Here is a 16,898-nt window from a genome sequence, read left to right as displayed (position 1 = left end):
AGCAGCGAGTTTTAAGAGTTTAATGGAGACAAATGATCAAATACTGGAAAAACTGACAGAAAATGTTTTTAATCCGTCTTGGAAAGTGGAGCTACATGGCAAAAAAGAAAAAAAAAATTCAGAACTTTTTTTCAACTGTAAGATGACTGAATAACAAATCTATTAAAGGGAAAGGTAAAAACAAATGCATTCAGTCATCCTTTAGTGAAAAGGTCTAGAGCGCTGTGTCGCACTGTAAGGAAATGTCATTAATAATATTGGACAGCAGTGACATCCAAAATTGAGGAAAAGAAATGGGAGCTGGTTCAGGGAGGCTGCCAAGAGGGTGGCGAGGAATTTATAGCAATTAGTCATTTTTTACATGGGAGTATAATCTCCTTTATTCTCATATTCATGGCCTAAAGCGTATGGTTGGAAGAAGGAAGCCTTTTCTTCCAAAAAAAGCATCTAAAACCTCCCAAAACCTGGTGGAAGAGTTCATAGTCTGATGAAACCATTCCTGACCAATTCCTACGTGAAACACGGTGGTGGCTGCATCATGTCGGGCTTTCTGGTTGAGAGTATGGAATTATTCCAAACCACCAGTACATTTTCTCCCAATATGTCCAAGTTTCTGATTGAAGCTATAGAATAAGAATCACAATATGTTCATTTTGACTGAAAATCTCTGCTGTCTGCTAAAGGGAGATTTTCTCAACATCTGACAGATTTGATGACCTGTTGCTGGGCAGATTGGGCGAATATGACCAAATCACTTCTACCAAAGAAAACTGAAATCCAAATCTGAATAAAAAGAGGATTAAACAAAATATTGTACACATTCTTTTCCCCATACTGATTTGTTTGTTCAGTTGTGTCAAATTTGGTTGTGTTATCCATGGCAAAGTTGTAACTTGTGTAAATTACTGTCACAGAACATGTATGTAAGGGAATAAATATTTAAAGTGAATATAAATTATTAGATACATCTTCCCAGTCAATATGAACCTTTTTATGAGCTGCATGTGGAAATTTCCCCAACATTGATTTTTTTTTTTTTTAATGTATTTTTTCCACAGCAGCCTACGGAGTATTTCGACATGGGCATCTTCCTTGCCTTCTTCGTCGTGGTGTCGCTGGTTTGTCTCATCCTCCTCATCAAGATCAAACTAAAGCAAAGGAGAAGTCAGGTCAGTAACTCACTCAGCTACAAACTTGTGAGCGCTGAAGCACACGTCTTTTTTTTTTTTGTTTTGTTTCTGTTGGGTTTTTTTCTACAAAAGCTCCACTGCAGGCGCCGAGTCATGCGACAGCAGCTCCGCCGCTGATGGATTCCTCTTGTGTGTTGACAAAAACCTCTCAGTGGAGGCTTATGTCGAGATGCATGAATTGGAATTAGCATTTAATTAATGCTGATGAGAAGCCGCCTGACGGCGCCAAGCACACAGAGATGTCATGACAGGGCAGGAAACCTGCAGCGGCATCCGTTAAGACGAATGTAATCCAGCCAGGATGCATGAGCTGCTTGCTTTTGATTTTTAATTTTCCTCAGAGTGAGCTGACGCGATTTGGGATTGGTCAGTGTCTGGCTCAGTTTTCATTTTCTCCTTTCGAAAATATAAAAAGTAATTCATAGCTTTCCTCAAAGCCTCGTCTTGTATTGATGTTTTGGCCAAAGTTTATTGTTGATCTGATGTCTCCATCTTAACCGTCTGCAATTATCTTACACACAATGGAGTAAAAAGGCAGAAACACCCACGTTGTGGTTTAATTAATCAACAGAAATATTTATTTCTTGAGTCACCGTCTGCTTTAAATCATCAAATCTGTTGGACATGACTCATGAGTTGACCTCCACAAAGTCATTTATCCGTTAAGGTTACAGGAAGCAAATTAGAGACGGAGGATAATTAGACATCTGGCTCCTAATGCGTCTTCTGTGAATGTTCCTCACATGTCACCAGGGCAAGTCTTAACTTATAACCTCCACTCTCTGCTATAGTTCTGATCTCGCATTTATAAATGCTTTAGGGAATGTTTGCAGCGATTGTGTAGATTCAGCAAAACTTTCTCAAACAAAAAAATATATATATTTTGTTTTTCCTGTGTACGGCAGAGCTCCATGAACAGAATGGCAATCCAGGCGCTGGAAAAGATGGAGACGCGCAAATTCAAGGCGAAAGGGAAGGGTCTGCGCGAAAGCAGCTGTGGAGCCTCTGATTCGCTGAGCAGCAGCTCCACCTCTGACTGCGCCATTTGTCTGGAGAAATACATCGATGGGGAGGTAAGGAAAGAGTCCGTTTTATGGATGTTGTGGCATAAATCTTGATTAAAAAGTACATTGTCAGAAGTATGTTAATTTGTAAAATGCCATTATGGGGAAAAAAAGCCAAAAGAATAAATATTCTGTTTGAAGCACAAGCCATGTGGGAGGAGCTGCTCTGGTTAAACAAAATTATAAACTAAAATAACATTTTCCTGATTACTTTTTGTTGCATTTATTTTTTGCAATCAGAATCACTGATGTTGTGGTGCTACTTTAGAAATATTTGCAATGGATTTTGCAATATTTGCACTTAATGTATGATGAGAAATGTGACTTTTTGCTACTCGCAATATTGATCACAGACTATAACAAGTACGACTGATGCAATAGTGTAGTAGAAGTAAGAAATACTGCTGCCATCATATGGGAGTTAGCTGTCACTTAAAATGTTTTTTTTTTCTTTTTTTTTTTACCATTTTTTGCAACAAAAAAAAATTGCAACACGCTCACAATTTTGCCATAGTGTAAAAACTGTGGAGAGCTGTTTTTTTTTTTTCTTTTTTTGCATAAATTTCTGAAATGGTGTAGTCACTAAAAAGTTTGAGTTGCAATGCCCTATTAAAAGTCCAGGGTGAGTTCTGAAAATTGCTGTCCACTGATGCTCAATTAGTCTGACTGAACTTTAGCAATTTTCCAAGAAATGATGAAAAATCAGAGCAGGTCTCTAGATATGCAAGATACACCTTAAAAGTCTACAAAGTTTCCTTCTTCTCCAATCATTCTCTACTTTCAGTTATTACTAAAACTAATTAAAATACAAAGAAGTTCAACGGCTGTCGAGGGTTTTTCAAGGTACGTTAAATGTTCGGCTTAATGGGAACGTATATAGAGCAAGCTGACCTTTGTGTTCACAGAGCCACTGAGTTTGTTTTCTGTTCATGACATATTCTGCAGACATGAAACAAAATTGCTGTGGACAAAAGAATGGAAGTCCCCCTGATGGACTTCCATTCTATTGTCCACTGCAATAGAATGCAGTTTTAAGGGGGGGTTTATACCGACGTTCTTTCCGCCGCCTTTTTAGACATTTAGCTCAGTCTTTCACAGCACCTGGAGAGATAAGGGGTGCCCAGAGTACACCAGGCTGTGATTACACTTCCTGTCCCAGCACCCCCTAAGCACGGCCTTCTTTAAATCTCCATGGAGTCACAGTCAAAATATGTATCCCAGTCTTGGACTTTAGGGTTTTACTGTAACTGCATTGCTCATCCTTTATTCATGGATGCTGGAGGGACAAACCCTGTTGCCCCAGGGGGCACAGAGTCTGTGAGTGTGTGTGTTCTCTGTGGTTATGAGTCTTTTTGGTGAGGAGAAGAAAACACAACAAAGCATGGCGCCAGGATTGCACAGAAGGAAGTGGCGATATAAAAGGCTGAATGGCATCAAAGCAGTTTTTGAGGAGTGAACTAAGCAACAAAGGCTTTGATGGAAAAGAGCTTGAAGATGAGTCATGTATTAAGCCACACAGTTTTAAAGGCAACGAGAGACTTCTTAGTGGAGAACATTCTAACTGTTCCAGCTTTTGTCTCCAAATTCCTTTTAGCCAATATGGCAACTAAATCCAATTATATTTGTACTAATACTCAAGTGTGAACTTCTTGTTTTCTTCAGAAGAAACATGTTATTTTTGTTCTAAATAACTGAGTTTAGTTTGAGGCATGTGTTGAATCTTACTCTTCAGTTATGGGCTGTATTAAACCCACAATTGGGAATTGTGTGGCTCTGCTGCCACCCTGTGGACAGAGGCAACATAACGCATTCCCACATCCAAATGAATGTCTAACAGATATTTACACCAAATACTTTACTTATATGATCCAGTAGATTTTTCTTAATGTGCATTTATGAAGCTGGCCTTTACAATATATTATTTTGGGCGATTTTATTAACGACTGCTCAGATGCTGAGCAGGAGGGATTGCTGCAAAGGACTCGGCTAACCTAATCTGAGATTGACTAGTTTATGTTATGGTTAGGATTAAATTCAAATATTGCTATACACATGTAGTTCATTTAATTGATCATATACGTCTGGATATAATTAATTAAAACCCCTCTCTTTTGGAAAGTACTTTGAGATTTCATTTTTTATGAATTGGTGTTACCTAAATAAACTGAATGGATTCATTCCTCTTTCCTCTACAGGAGCTGCGGGTGATCCCTTGTGCTCACAGGTTTCATAAGAAATGCGTTGACCCCTGGCTGCTTCAGCATCACACCTGTCCCCACTGCAGACACAACATTATCGGTATGTTTGAATGCAATTTCCAACTTTTTTCTACTTCTTCTAAAAACTGCCCAAGCACTTAAAAAAGCTGCCCAGGCGTTTTCTGGCAATATGCATTTGTTGTTGTTGTTGTTTTGGTGTCTAGAAAATTAGTGGAATGTAACATCACTAATTAGCTTATTTGGACTGAAAGTGACAGGAGGCCCTACAACAACTCATTCTGAAAGCTTAAAATAGGCAGACTTGAGCAAACAAAAATCATTATCTAAGAATTTGATTTTGTGAGAAAAGTGTAATGAGCATGTTTTTTTTTTTTTTTTATAACCCATAAACCTGTTCGAACCTGTCCAAGGCCACCCTTCAGTCATTTTTAGCAAATGTTTAACCATTTATTATTTTCTGTTTTTCTATGATGCAGAACAAAAGAAGGGAAACTCAGGACCAGCATGCATGGACCCTGGCAGCTCGCTCCACAGCAGGCAGCGGGTGGTGCTGCCGGTCCATTATCCTGGCAGGGTGCACCGTGCCAGCCAGGTGACGGCATACCCGACCAGAACCAGCATGGACCCCCATGGCAACCCTATCACCGTTCTCACGGTGGACCAGCACTCGGACCCTCAAGGTCTGTACCCACCCCAGTCGACGTCGGCTTTCCTCCGGAGTTACCACCCCGCCCTGCATCTGGAACATTCACTCAACCCCCACCACTGCAGGTTGGAGCACCGCGGACCCCCCGCCTACTCCGCGCAGCAGCATCACACCGCTTTTAAACGACCCAAGTTCCACGGTCGCAGCTTCTCCCGAGCAGCTTGTTTTTCCCAGTATGAAACCATGTATCAGCACTACTACTTCCAGGGCTTGTCTTTCCCTCAGCAGCCAGAGGGGGCGCAAGGGCCTGTGGCTGGGCAGCTGGGAGGAGGGGCAGGAGCCCACAAGGGCCACCACAGCAGAGCCTTCCAGCAAGGACTCCTGTACCCCACAGTGGTACACATGGCGCCTCCTTCTTCTTCACGGGTAGGGGACAGTGGCAGCACTTCTGGCCTGAGCTGTTACCATGGCCACCGCTCTGTGTGCAGTGGTTACCTCGCCGACTGTCCGGGTAGCGACAGCAGCAGCAGCAGCTCAGGCCAGTGCCACTGCTCCTCTAGCGACTCCATGTTGGACTGTACCGAGGTCAGCAACCAGGGGGTTTACGGAAGCTGCTCCACTTTCCGCAGCTCGCTGAGCAGCGACTACGACCCTTATGTCTACAGGAGCAAGAGTCCCTGTCGGGGCTCCACGGGGGAACCGGGTGCTTCGGGTTGCACCACCGCCCCCGCTGAGGACTCACCAATCCCTGCTCCACTGGGACATGACTGCCTCCAGCTCCCGGCTGGCGCATCGGGATACAACTCGGGGGACCATCACTCCAACTGCAGTTTGGAGCCCAACTACAGCAGTCGTTCGTCACTGGAACCCAGGGAGAACATTAACACGAGCACTACCTCAGCCGGGGCCCCAGAGGCCGCTGCAGCTGACAGGGGGACGGGGGCTCAGGAGGAGTCGGGGGAACTTGGGGCTGCAGCCTGTAGCTGCTGTTTTGAGGTGATTCCTCCCAATGCAGAAAGCAAAGGGCAGGACTTGGACCAAGCAGGGCCTGTAGCCTCGGGACACTGTCAACGGGGTGTAGATTTTCAGAGTTCCTCCCCTAAGAACTACTTCACACCCGAGCACTTGTATCCTCCTTCTGAGCAGGTGAGCTATGAAGGGCTGCCCTGCTGCTTCTACAAAGAGATGAAGGTGCACAGGGCCGCGGCAGGACATTACACGGAGGACTACGCCGTTAACGTGCAGTACGCACACTCGGACTCGGATGCCTGCTCAGGACAGGGCTGCTGCGAACTCAACCACAGGATACCCATAATTCCCGAGGACACAGACTGTGAAATGGGTTTGGGGGCAGAGACCCAGAGCAGCTTTTTACCTGTGAGCATAACAATGGAGGCAGAGCTGCAGACAGGGGAGCACCATGAGCATAAGGAGAGGTACTTCCCCTCAGGACAGCTGGGCCAGGCAGAGGAGACGAGGGCTTTATTCCACCCTCAGCTCTCTGCAAGCCTGACCGTACAGGGAACTAGTACTTCAACAAATGAGGGAGATCTGGGAATATGAGCACGAGTCCGGAAAGAAGAGTCAAAAGTCGGATAGTGGTACGCTGTCAGCAAGTTGTTTAAAACCTTTAGTTGCCTTGCTCTAAAATTGCTCTCTGAGCGCTGAATGTTATCATCTAAGATTGTGTGGATTTCTACTGAAATGGTATCTTCCCCCCCCCCCGCACCCTAAGATAAGCAATGCATCATGTTCATTCCTGTGGCCCCTAATGTCTCAAAGCTGATTAGGCTCATTGGCATCAACTCAAAGGTTGTACGCCACCAAGAAAGGCCCTAATTTTAGATAAAATCAATATTTAAACAATTTTGTACGTGCAAGCTGAAGGAACAAGAGCACAGTGGACCCCTGCTTATTCAGAGATTCTTTCTTTGTAAAGCAAATAAAAAAAATATTCGAACGGATTGGAAAAATGAAATACCTTCACTTCCTTTAGTGCCGACTAGCTGTAATCCCAAGAGCAGAGATAAGAATGTGGATTTGTGTCTGCGGTAGTGCCAGGACTGTTTCCACTGAGTGTATTGTTGCATATTATGATACATTTGGTGTCTTAACTATTAAAATCGGCAGTTAAGCATTTTTAGAGGGGGTCCCAAGTATACATGGACCTCAGCTCCTGCAAATACCAGGGGTCCACTGTCTACTATTTATGGAAGCATGTCTGCATTTGTATTTTTTATTTTTTTTGTATTTGTGCAGATGGATAATGACAGCCTATAAAGCTAAATAATTATATGGACATAGCTATACCAAAACAGAAAGACATGATTGTTTTTTTTTGTTGTTTATTTGAAGAGCAGAAAAATGGGTCTCTCGTTGTGGGCCCACATGATGAAATACAGAAGAGCAAAGAAATGTGAATGCAAGGCTGACACTGGTTTATAGTATAGTCACTATAAAGAATTTATGCATTTCATTTCTTTCCATTGAGGCCTATCTGTATGACATAAGCAACATTAGAGCCTTATTCTAGTGAGATATTAACAGCAATATTAAACACTGCGTAAGGTCAAAATTCAGACTCAATTTGTGTCAGGTGTTTTGGAAACCCGAAAGAAATGTATTTTTGCTGTCAAATAAGCAGTTTCCTCTGTGAGGCGTGCTCTTATACCAGTAAAAGATTCTAGTTTGTATCTTAAGGCCAAAGGAAAGTAGCTAAAGTTGTATAAGGGTTCCTTATTGTACTGTGACTTTTTGTTAAATGATGCAGTTCTACATACCACAGTGTATCAGTTTGAATCATAACGTGCCGTGCATAATACATTCATGCAATATCAATGCTTGTCATTCATGCCTTTCCGTTTGTACTGCAGACTGTTTTGTTTTTATACTGTTTCTATGAAATATACACGTTCTCTACACAGAGGAAAACCTGAAATAACCCTATTTATAAAAGTTAACCCAGTGCTGTAATCAAGTGAGAATCTAATCTTTGCCTTTGCAATAGAGATGTGTACCTACGGCAAATATAACATTTTCGGGTACTTGAGTCACTATTTAATTTTTTCTGTTGTTTCTAGCACTTAAGATAAAAAAATGTGTAAAAAATTAATATTTTTTAATTTTCTAAGAATAATTATTTTCTGTCATACGATTACAAATGTTTAAAAAGAAAAAAGAGGCTAGAAATCGATCTGTGTATATTCTGTACCTGTATAGCAAACACATTTCATAAATGGAACTATGTTCTCTGAATATTTATTTGCTAATATATTTATCTTTAAGCCATGTCTTATGTTCAGTGTATGAGCGTTTGAGTTATTTGGTTGCTTTTTGTTTTCTTTTTGAGAGAAAAATCACTAACATGAGACTTTGTATATACATGGTAATTGCACACAAGACGATTAAATCTTCTCTGACCAAAAAAACTGATTTTAAAACTTTAGTACTATACAGTTTTGTTAAAGTGTACAAAGATCTGTAAAATATACAGTTTAATTCAAGCAACTGTGTGTTTATTCTGTTTTTTATTCAGGTTGCTACAGTTTAGAGTTGGCCAGAGTCTGTTCATGGCAACAAGGTACAAAGTTCTTCTGTGGTACTTTTACTATACTTTCATTAAAATACCAGAGAAGGTTTCTACCGGACGTATAGCACAAATAGTGACGACTTCAAAGCTGAATCCTCCTGATCTGCTGACAGACTACATCCTGGGTATATCTGTGTGGTGAATCTTGAAATTGAAATCTTTTAATACTTTTTCCTTCCACTCACCTATTCTTTAATTCTAAGAAGCTGAGTCTTAATTTTTCATATTACCTCATGTGTAACAACTCTGTAGATTTAATAAACTCCAATATATTTTTACTCTGTTATGAAATAGTGAAAATCTCAAATTACGTCTAAATTGGAGCAAAATAAGCAAACTATTATATAGAAATGACAAACTCAAATACTGAAATGAGTTAAGGTTTTATTTATTCAAATGAGACTGCTACAAAAATATTTTTGTACAGCAGAGGCAGTGAAAACAAACTTTAGTGTGGAGTTATCTGAACCACTATAAGTGCAAACACAAAAACCGCTTTCCACATAATTCAATAAATAACCACTGACCTCTGCCTTTCTGTCATTATGCAGCAGAATCTGCTGAGAGCCTCTGAGGCTTCGTGTCTGAAATCAGTCCGTGACACATGAGCTTTGACAGTTTTTCTTTGGTCTTCCTTTGGGAGGCATTTAGAGTGCAGCTCACAGCTTGAAACCCGAGTGAAGAGCCACCACTCCACCTGTGAAGTTGAAGTACCGCACACAGAAGAAACCTGCATCTTCAATCATTCCTTTGAACTCCTCCTGCAGAAGAGAAGGATTAAAAGGAGAATCCACAAAGTGACATGCTGTAAAGTTTTCTGAGTTGAACTGTAGTTAAGCTTAACTGTGGAACTCCTTCAGCAACAGTCTTTGAAACAAGTTTTTCTGATTTTATACAAGTAAACATTTCCAGCATGATGTTTCTTCTTAATTTTCAAACACATTTTTTTCTTTAAGACAACAAATTCTGACTTTAAAATGTACTAGTGCAGGGTTTCCCCCATAAAACTTGCTAAGCCCGGTGGTCGAGGCGGTCCACCGTGTTTTGTATTAAAAGATGTTAAGTTGACAGGAAATGTAAAAGCATTACTGTGTAATTATATGTTACGGGAAAAGATCTCGAGTGAAATGCTATTTAAACCCACAACTAGTCTAAAAACAACAAATTTGCACTTCTGTTTAATCCAAATTAAGTCAGCAGCTCCATCAGGCCCCCAAGGGCTTCAGGGGCCCCATAAAAGCTAATATTTTAAAACAGACCACAGAGATGATCAATGCTGTTAAATTTGATTCAATTGTTTAGGCATACATAAATTAAATTAAGATTTAATTCAATGCTGCTAATGTGGCTTTAGTAGCTCTTCCGTTTCGTGTCTGTTGAGTTTTTAATAAGCGTCACAGAAACGATTCTGGTTGGTCGAGTTTGTGGGACCAGTTTCTCAGATCTCCATGCGCCCGCACGTATTAACTCTGTGGTTTGATGCATCGTGTAGCCGGAAAAATAATACTAAAAATAATAATAAAATAATATAAAATCAGCGTGATGCGTGACTCCGAGGAGAGCGTGAAAACTCCTCACCGGGTTGAACCTGCATGATCAGGTTAGCGCTGCTCGTTATCCACAAAAGCTCCGGCCAACCGGGACCACAGACACAAACTTTACAGGAAAGACAGACAGAGAGCCACACGCTGGGCAGCGTGTTGAGATGTAAACGCCGCATATAATTGTTTGTTCACAAAGATAAATCATTCTCAGCGCTCCACAACGCGCCTCTGAATTCGCTACAAGTTATTCCTGCTGTTCACATAGAGCTGCGCAACCAGAGCTAACGCGGCGGGTTTTAAACTCTTACCTAGAGTTTCTCCAAAGGATCATAATTCCTCACAGTAGGTTTATGTAAATATCCATACAGGTCAGCCTGAGTCCAGTTTGAGTGAAAGGAGGCGCGCGCGATCCCGCTGAGGTAAAGCAGCGACAGCGCGAGGCAAAGCGCAGAGGCGCCAGCGGTGTGATTGGTCCGCACGCTGTCGGCTTTTAAATGCATAAACTATAAACCTGTCTATTATAAACCTATCCTTAAGGATAAATCTGCTCTGCTAGCGAAATGCTAAGAGCAAAAGAGACGCTTGCAGCCCGGCTTTAAAAAACAAACAAAAAAACCAGATTTTCTTATTTTCTTTTTCCCTTTCCTAGAAACGTAGACAAGCAACGCTTAGCCTGGCGGCGGGGCTAGTAAAGCATGGCGGGCCGCCAGGCTTATAATACACTGGGGGAAACCCTGTAGTGGGAATGTGGCCATGATGCTGCTTCCAGGGTTCAGGACGAGACAAAACAGAAACATTTCCTATCTAAGTTTGCTTCACTCATTTAATATCTTGTCAATTAATTATTAATATTATGTAAACTTGAGATAAATGGTCAAATATCCTCCTAAGATAAAAAATATTACCTTTCTTAATGTCATAGTTTTAGTCTTTACTCATCGGTCACAACACTACAAGTTCACAAAATAAGCATGACCAGCAAATACTAATAAAATATAGGATAATCTTTTTAAAATTGTTGATAAATACCACAAAATAACCATACTGGAAATACAAATCTAAGAGAAATGGACATTTTTTTTTTACCTGATCAGGGAACTTGCGAATGCTCTCCACCAAATACTGATATGACTTCCAGTCTCCAGCGATCACCTCTCCTAAAACTGGGATGACCTGGAAGCTGTACGCATCGTAAAGTCTGGAAAGTGAAAAGAAGTAAAACGTTATCATTTCAGCTCAAAAGAAATTAAGCTCTAAATCAGGGGTCCCCAAACTTTTTCCTGCGAGGGCCACATAACTGTTCCCTTTTCTGGTCGGGGGCCGGTCTTAGTTTTTCGAGAAAGAAACCTTAGAAAACTTTTGTTGAGGGGGGGCGAGTGAAACTGTGGACCGAGGGGGCTGGATTACTGCCGACGACATATTCGCGTTTGTAGATAGATTTTTACCCAGAATGCAAATGGAAAAAAACCGTGAGCGAAACGGTGACTGGTACTGACTAGTATATATTCCATTGAGGGAAACTAAGTTTCATATCTGCTCAAGAGCCCCCTGGTGGTTGAAGAAAAATCCACATATATATGAAAAAAAACACTGAATGCTCTCTGGTATTGTTCAGGGGGCCTGACCAAATGAGGAGGCGGGCCGGATCCGGCCCGTGGGCCGTAGCTTGGGGACCCCTGCTCCAAATGTTTCAAACATCCAGCCCCATCCAATCAAACACAGTGTTACATTTAACAATGCTACTTACTTTGCAAGAACAGGATTAGTCACTTTGCTGAACTCTAAGCACATGAATCTTCCACCGGGCTTCAGGACACGCAGAGCCTCTTGAAGGGTCTACAAACAATAATAAATAAATTATTAACAAGTTATTCATCATTATATAAATAATATTTGTTAGTTTTGTATAAAATCTGTCAGTATTTTGTTTAGTATCTTAACAAGACCTAGTTTGAGAACCACAGATCTAACTGGACAGTCCTGATCTCAAAGTGAAATTGTCTCTTTTTTGAATGAATGTGCATTTATATGTGTTCTTTGTCAGGAACTCCAAAAAATAATTCCATATATAAGTTGGATAAAACCAAACGTTTTTATTTGGTTAGTTACCATTAATATCTTATAAAAACAAATATAAAGTTGACAGAGGATTGAGGAATATAACCTGTAAACATTTTTCTATGCATTTAGATTTTTCCCACACTTCAAACGTGGAAAATGCTAAAAGCAAATTCAGCTTTTCTAAGAATGTGCATATAAGTAGCATTTATTCAATAAAGCTTGAAAAGGATGATATATCCTAGAATAAAAATAAAAATTGTAGGTATCTAAATCACAGTTTTCCACATAAAATTAGTTTTCAGTTAATGCTTCAGCTGTGGGTAGTTCACAAGATATAAGGCTTTATCAACAACAAAGCATTTTCCCAGCATCTACACAACAGAAAAGATTTTTTAGTTTTCATGATCATAAAAAAATTCTGTGAAAAATTTAACTTAAGCGTAGAAAGCCACAGCCATATTTTTTTTTCATATTCAGTTATGTTACACACAGCTTGTGTCACTATATGACAAAAGAGTGACTGTCCCCAAATGATATTGTTTAGAGATCCTAAATAAGTAGGAAATTGAAACTGAATTGAAATTGAGAAATAGTTCCTGCAAGAAAAGGTAGAGATATATGACATAAACTAGAAGCTGCTTTATTTCATAGCAAATCAAAACTTAATATGACAAAGGTATTAAGTACCAGCTGTAAAACACAGCATATAGATCACATCTGATAACCTTTTACCTAAAAGAATTTCAATTTCAATCTTTCAATTGGTTTAAATTTGGCCATGAAAAAGAGGTAAAATTAATCTAAAATCCTGTTTTTACTAAAAGACTGTAGTCTTATGTGTTTAAAGTAGAGTTATTGGGTGCAATTTCTCCAGGTTTTCATAATTTTCCCGGTTACCTGATCGATATGAGTGACGTTTCGAATGCCAAAGGCGATGGTGTAAATATCAAACTGGTCATCATCAAAGGGCAGCTCCTCTGCATCTCCCACCACCCATGACAGCCCTGGTACACAGAGGCAATCAACAAACTGCAGCTTTTCATCAGCTGAAGTGAGTCTTTCACAGTGCTACCTTTTATTAAAATTCTGATCTGCTTTTACGGAAATCACACCAACTCAACACCTGCACTGGTCTGAAGCCTACCCGATGTGATGCCCATGCTGTCTGCTCTCTGTTTGCCCATTTTCAGCATCTCCTTGTTGATGTCACAAACGACGGCCCTGGACTCCTGGGGCCTGTTCTCAGTGGGATACTTGTCAGAAATGTCCTGCCATGATGGGGTCTGGCTGGAACCCGCTGTTCGCCGCTTCTGTCTCTCTTGCTGATACAAAACGTAGTCCAGGAAACGAAAAGAAATGTCGCCTGGAGGTGGAAAAAGGCACAAGATGCAAATCTGATGCCAGCGGAGGATTCAGCTGGATGATCAGCAAACTTGTGTCTACCTGTTCCACCGGCCACATCGAGGAGCCGAGCGCCAGGCTGCGGGTGCATGACGTGCAGCAGCATGTCCTTCCACAGCCGATGAATGCCAAGGCTCATGGCATCATTCATGACGTCATATTTCTGTGCCACATTCTCAAACACCTTGTAGACTGAAATTAAAAACAAAAAGGACAAACTGTTAAAGTCAAAGCTTCAGCAACTAAATAATAATAATAAAAAAAAAGATTATGGAGAGTTTTGCCATATTACCATGCTAGCTAATCATAATGAGCAAAGTGTCAGAACCAAGGCTAAAGAAGTTAGAAACAAATAACATCTAAATGTAAGAACTAATTAGCTGCCTTTTGCATTATGTTACATTTCTCTTTTTTTCATAGGAATGAGCTTTAATCAAGAACTTAAATTTAAGTTGCTATTTTAAAACCACAGAAATACTCAAACATTTTTTATTGAAAGCTCATTAAACATATTCAAATCTTTTGAACATGTTTATAATATAAGAACAAATATTCTTATATCATATTTGTTTTGGGGGATTTATGGGGAGTACACAGTTACATGCTACATTTTGTTTCAGATCTTATCATTTTAAAGTACTTTATAAATAAAGTTGGTAGGTCATCTGACCTTTGTGTTGTGACGGTTATTCTATAAATGTCTTGCCTTCTGCATATGAATATGATCATAATACTCTGTGTTTTGTTTGCTTGGGTACTTTCATTAAGCATAACCAGTCAGTCAATTGAGAACTGGAATAATTTAACTGATTTTAATAGCAAGTACTTTGTAAATATAAACAATTTTAACTTGGTTATCTTGTATTTAGTAAATATGATGGGAGATTACATATTTGCAGTTTATATGATCCTGCATTAGCTCAGATACTGGACTGAGCGCCAGAGAGCTGTCAAGTTTAAAATTGTTAAGATAATTAAAGTATAATCATAATGCTAAATTATAAGCCGAATTTTCAAACAAATCCTCAAGATTCAAAAATCTCCAACAACTCTTCCTAAAGGTTTACCACGAGAGAAGAAATAAGGGTGAAAAGCTATAAACAACAGAATTTCTAACGGACTTCTGTGAGCGGTCGTCCTGTCTTCACTGACTTACCTCTCTTCGCCTTTTCTGCCTCGGGCACCGTTTCAAACCCGAAGTGTGTGCTTCTGTCCTCTGCTGTGTCGCTAATGCAGCGAGAGGAAGACGGGCCCAAACAACAGCCTGGGCGGCATGAAACAGTGGCAGCTGAAGAGGTAACGCTTTTGTGGGAAAGGCGAGCCAGGCGACGGACCAACAGCCTCACGGACGCCGCCATGTTGCCAAGTTGCGCAACCTAGCTCTTCTTCCTCTGATGAACATGCTGCAAGTGAAGATGAATTGCTGCTGCTCTCTACTGGCCATCTGTAGAACTGCAATGAAATGTTAAATTCTAATCAGGTGTTTGGTTTAACGTTGCATTCGTTTCACTAAAAACCTTGAATCAATCGAGATAAAATTAATTGGGGCCTACCATAGCAACGCATAGGAGAGCATTTCAGTGTTAATCAGTTAACATCTTAGTTTTACTTTTGCAAAATTTATCAACTGTAAATTTCCTGTGTCTATAGATAAGCAGTATTTCAAAAGAGTTTATGTTTTATAAACAATAATTAATTTGGTATTAAGAGTTGAGCTTTTATTTTCTGGTAACAAACTGCCACGAAGTATAAACCAGATTTTTACTTTTATGTCGAAAGCCTGTTTTATATTTACTAGCAAAAAAACAATAACAATATTTGATGTTAATCTGTTGCTAAGAGATGAGGGCATTTTCTGGTAACAAAGTGCCACAAAGCAAACATCTGATTTTTACTTTTGCAAAAGTAAAAATCAGAAGGCAGTGCATTAATATAAGCACAAACATTAGGATTTTATTTCCAAATATTTTATTATTAGACAGTAGCATCTTTGAGAAGCTTCAGTAAGCACGTATAACATTTTCCTAAAAGGTTCTTAAGAATTTGTAGTACCTTGAAGGCAAATCTGTAATCTGATGCACTTTAGCCACTTCTTGCAAAATAAATCTATTTTAATACAACAAAAATCTCAAGTATTAACAGGTATGTACTCATAAACCACTGAAGAACATGACACAGACAATATTAAAAAGAAAAGCAGATCGAAATAGTCAAGTTGCTCCATAGCCTGTGAACTTTTTTCCCCCAAACATATTTGACTAATATCTCAGAGAAAAGGAACTTCTGCAAATCTGCCTGACTCCAGTTCTCTGAGTGCAAAAAGGGGCAGCTTTTGTCCCCCTTTCTTCTCACTTTCCTATCCCTGCAGAAACCAGACACTGCCTCCTTTTGTCTCATTGTTCCCTAAATTACTTGTCGTCTTGGATTCAGAGGGATCCGCTTACAGCGGAGTCTTTTCCCCAGCTTTGGGAAGGCTGACCACAGGGGAGCTGCAGGCTCTGGCTTTTTACAGGAGACACAGAGAAGTGATGAGAAAGCTCCGCTTAAAATTTCTAAATCAAAGGCTGCAGCCGGGATAGGCTCTGGCTGCTTTAGAAATGAATGGAAACAACTGTTTTATTGTAGAGCTGAGTTACAAAGATAGCTGTTATATTCTGCCACCATTAGAGGGAGTAAGAGGATTTTGTTTTCCAACAGATGGCCATTTCTGCAGATGCTTAGGAATGTGAGGCGCCATACAAGTTTCTTATAAGATGTAGGTGTGTGAACTGAGATGGTTGAGATACATCTTTTGGATCAGATAATATGTTTTTCCAGCAAATTCTTATTCAGCCCCACAGCATCACAAATCCTCCACTATACCTACAAGTGGTGATGAGGTCCTTTTGCACATGTTTTGCAGATGATGGTTTGTTTTACCAGAAACTGACTCATTCTTTTGGTGTGATGCCTTTGTACCCGGACGTTGGATTTCACAAGTACCCAATCGGAAAAACAAGAATCCCCCCCTGCTGGGAATACAGAATGTTGTGATTATTGCCAGCATAAATCCCCTTTTAGCAGTTCTGACAGTGTTGTAAAATATCTCCTTGTGACCAAGTTCCTTTGGTGTTTCAAGACATAAAATGGAGAGAAATACATTATCAACTTCTATGGCTATTACTGGAAACTTAAAAACAACAGC

At 40.2% G+C, this 16,898-nt stretch overlaps 2 protein-coding genes across 4 annotated transcripts in view; one reads left to right on the top strand and one right to left on the bottom strand.

Moving 5' to 3' along the window:
• znrf3 (zinc and ring finger 3) overlaps window positions 1-8,622 on the top strand; it is a 76,117-nt gene extending 67,495 nt beyond the window's left edge. The window contains exons 5-8 of one of the 2 annotated variants that reach the window (XM_088008664.1): window positions 1,062-1,169; window positions 2,096-2,263; window positions 4,450-4,552; window positions 4,950-8,622. In XM_088008664.1, coding sequence (XP_087864790.1) covers window positions 1,062-1,169; window positions 2,096-2,263; window positions 4,450-4,552; window positions 4,950-6,682 — 2,112 coding nt within the window. In that variant the 3' untranslated portion in view covers window positions 6,683-8,622. Of the gene's footprint in view, window positions 1-1,058; window positions 1,170-2,095; window positions 2,264-4,449; window positions 4,553-4,949 lie in introns of both variants that reach the window. The other variant, XM_088008663.1, reaches the window with a different exon arrangement.
• A 453-nt stretch (window positions 8,623-9,075) lies between these two features.
• Window positions 9,076-15,109, bottom strand: coq5 (coenzyme Q5, methyltransferase). Of its 2 annotated transcripts, none has more exons than XM_088008666.1 (7): window positions 14,871-15,109; window positions 13,757-13,906; window positions 13,458-13,676; window positions 13,211-13,317; window positions 12,000-12,088; window positions 11,339-11,450; window positions 9,076-9,405 (listed from the first exon to the last, which is right to left on the bottom strand). In XM_088008666.1, exons 1-7 carry the CDS (start codon window positions 15,070-15,072, stop codon window positions 9,217-9,219), a joined length of 1,068 nt encoding a protein of 355 aa, XP_087864792.1. In that variant the 5' UTR covers window positions 15,073-15,109; the 3' UTR covers window positions 9,076-9,216. The 2 variants fall into 2 exon arrangements, with proteins under 2 accessions (XP_087864792.1, XP_014826122.2); XM_014970636.2 differs by having other exon boundaries at window positions 9,327-9,469; window positions 14,871-15,107.
• Window positions 15,110-16,898: the final 1,789 nt, after the last annotated feature.

Source organism: Poecilia mexicana, unplaced genomic scaffold (assembly GCF_051168715.1).
Source record: "Poecilia mexicana isolate PSO_F unplaced genomic scaffold, ASM5116871v1 scaffold_9, whole genome shotgun sequence".
In the NCBI taxonomy this organism is placed as follows: Eukaryota; Metazoa; Chordata; class Actinopteri; order Cyprinodontiformes; family Poeciliidae; genus Poecilia; species Poecilia mexicana.
The sequence above is the reverse complement of the archived record's forward strand: the minus strand, read 5'-3'. Positions and strand labels throughout refer to the sequence as shown.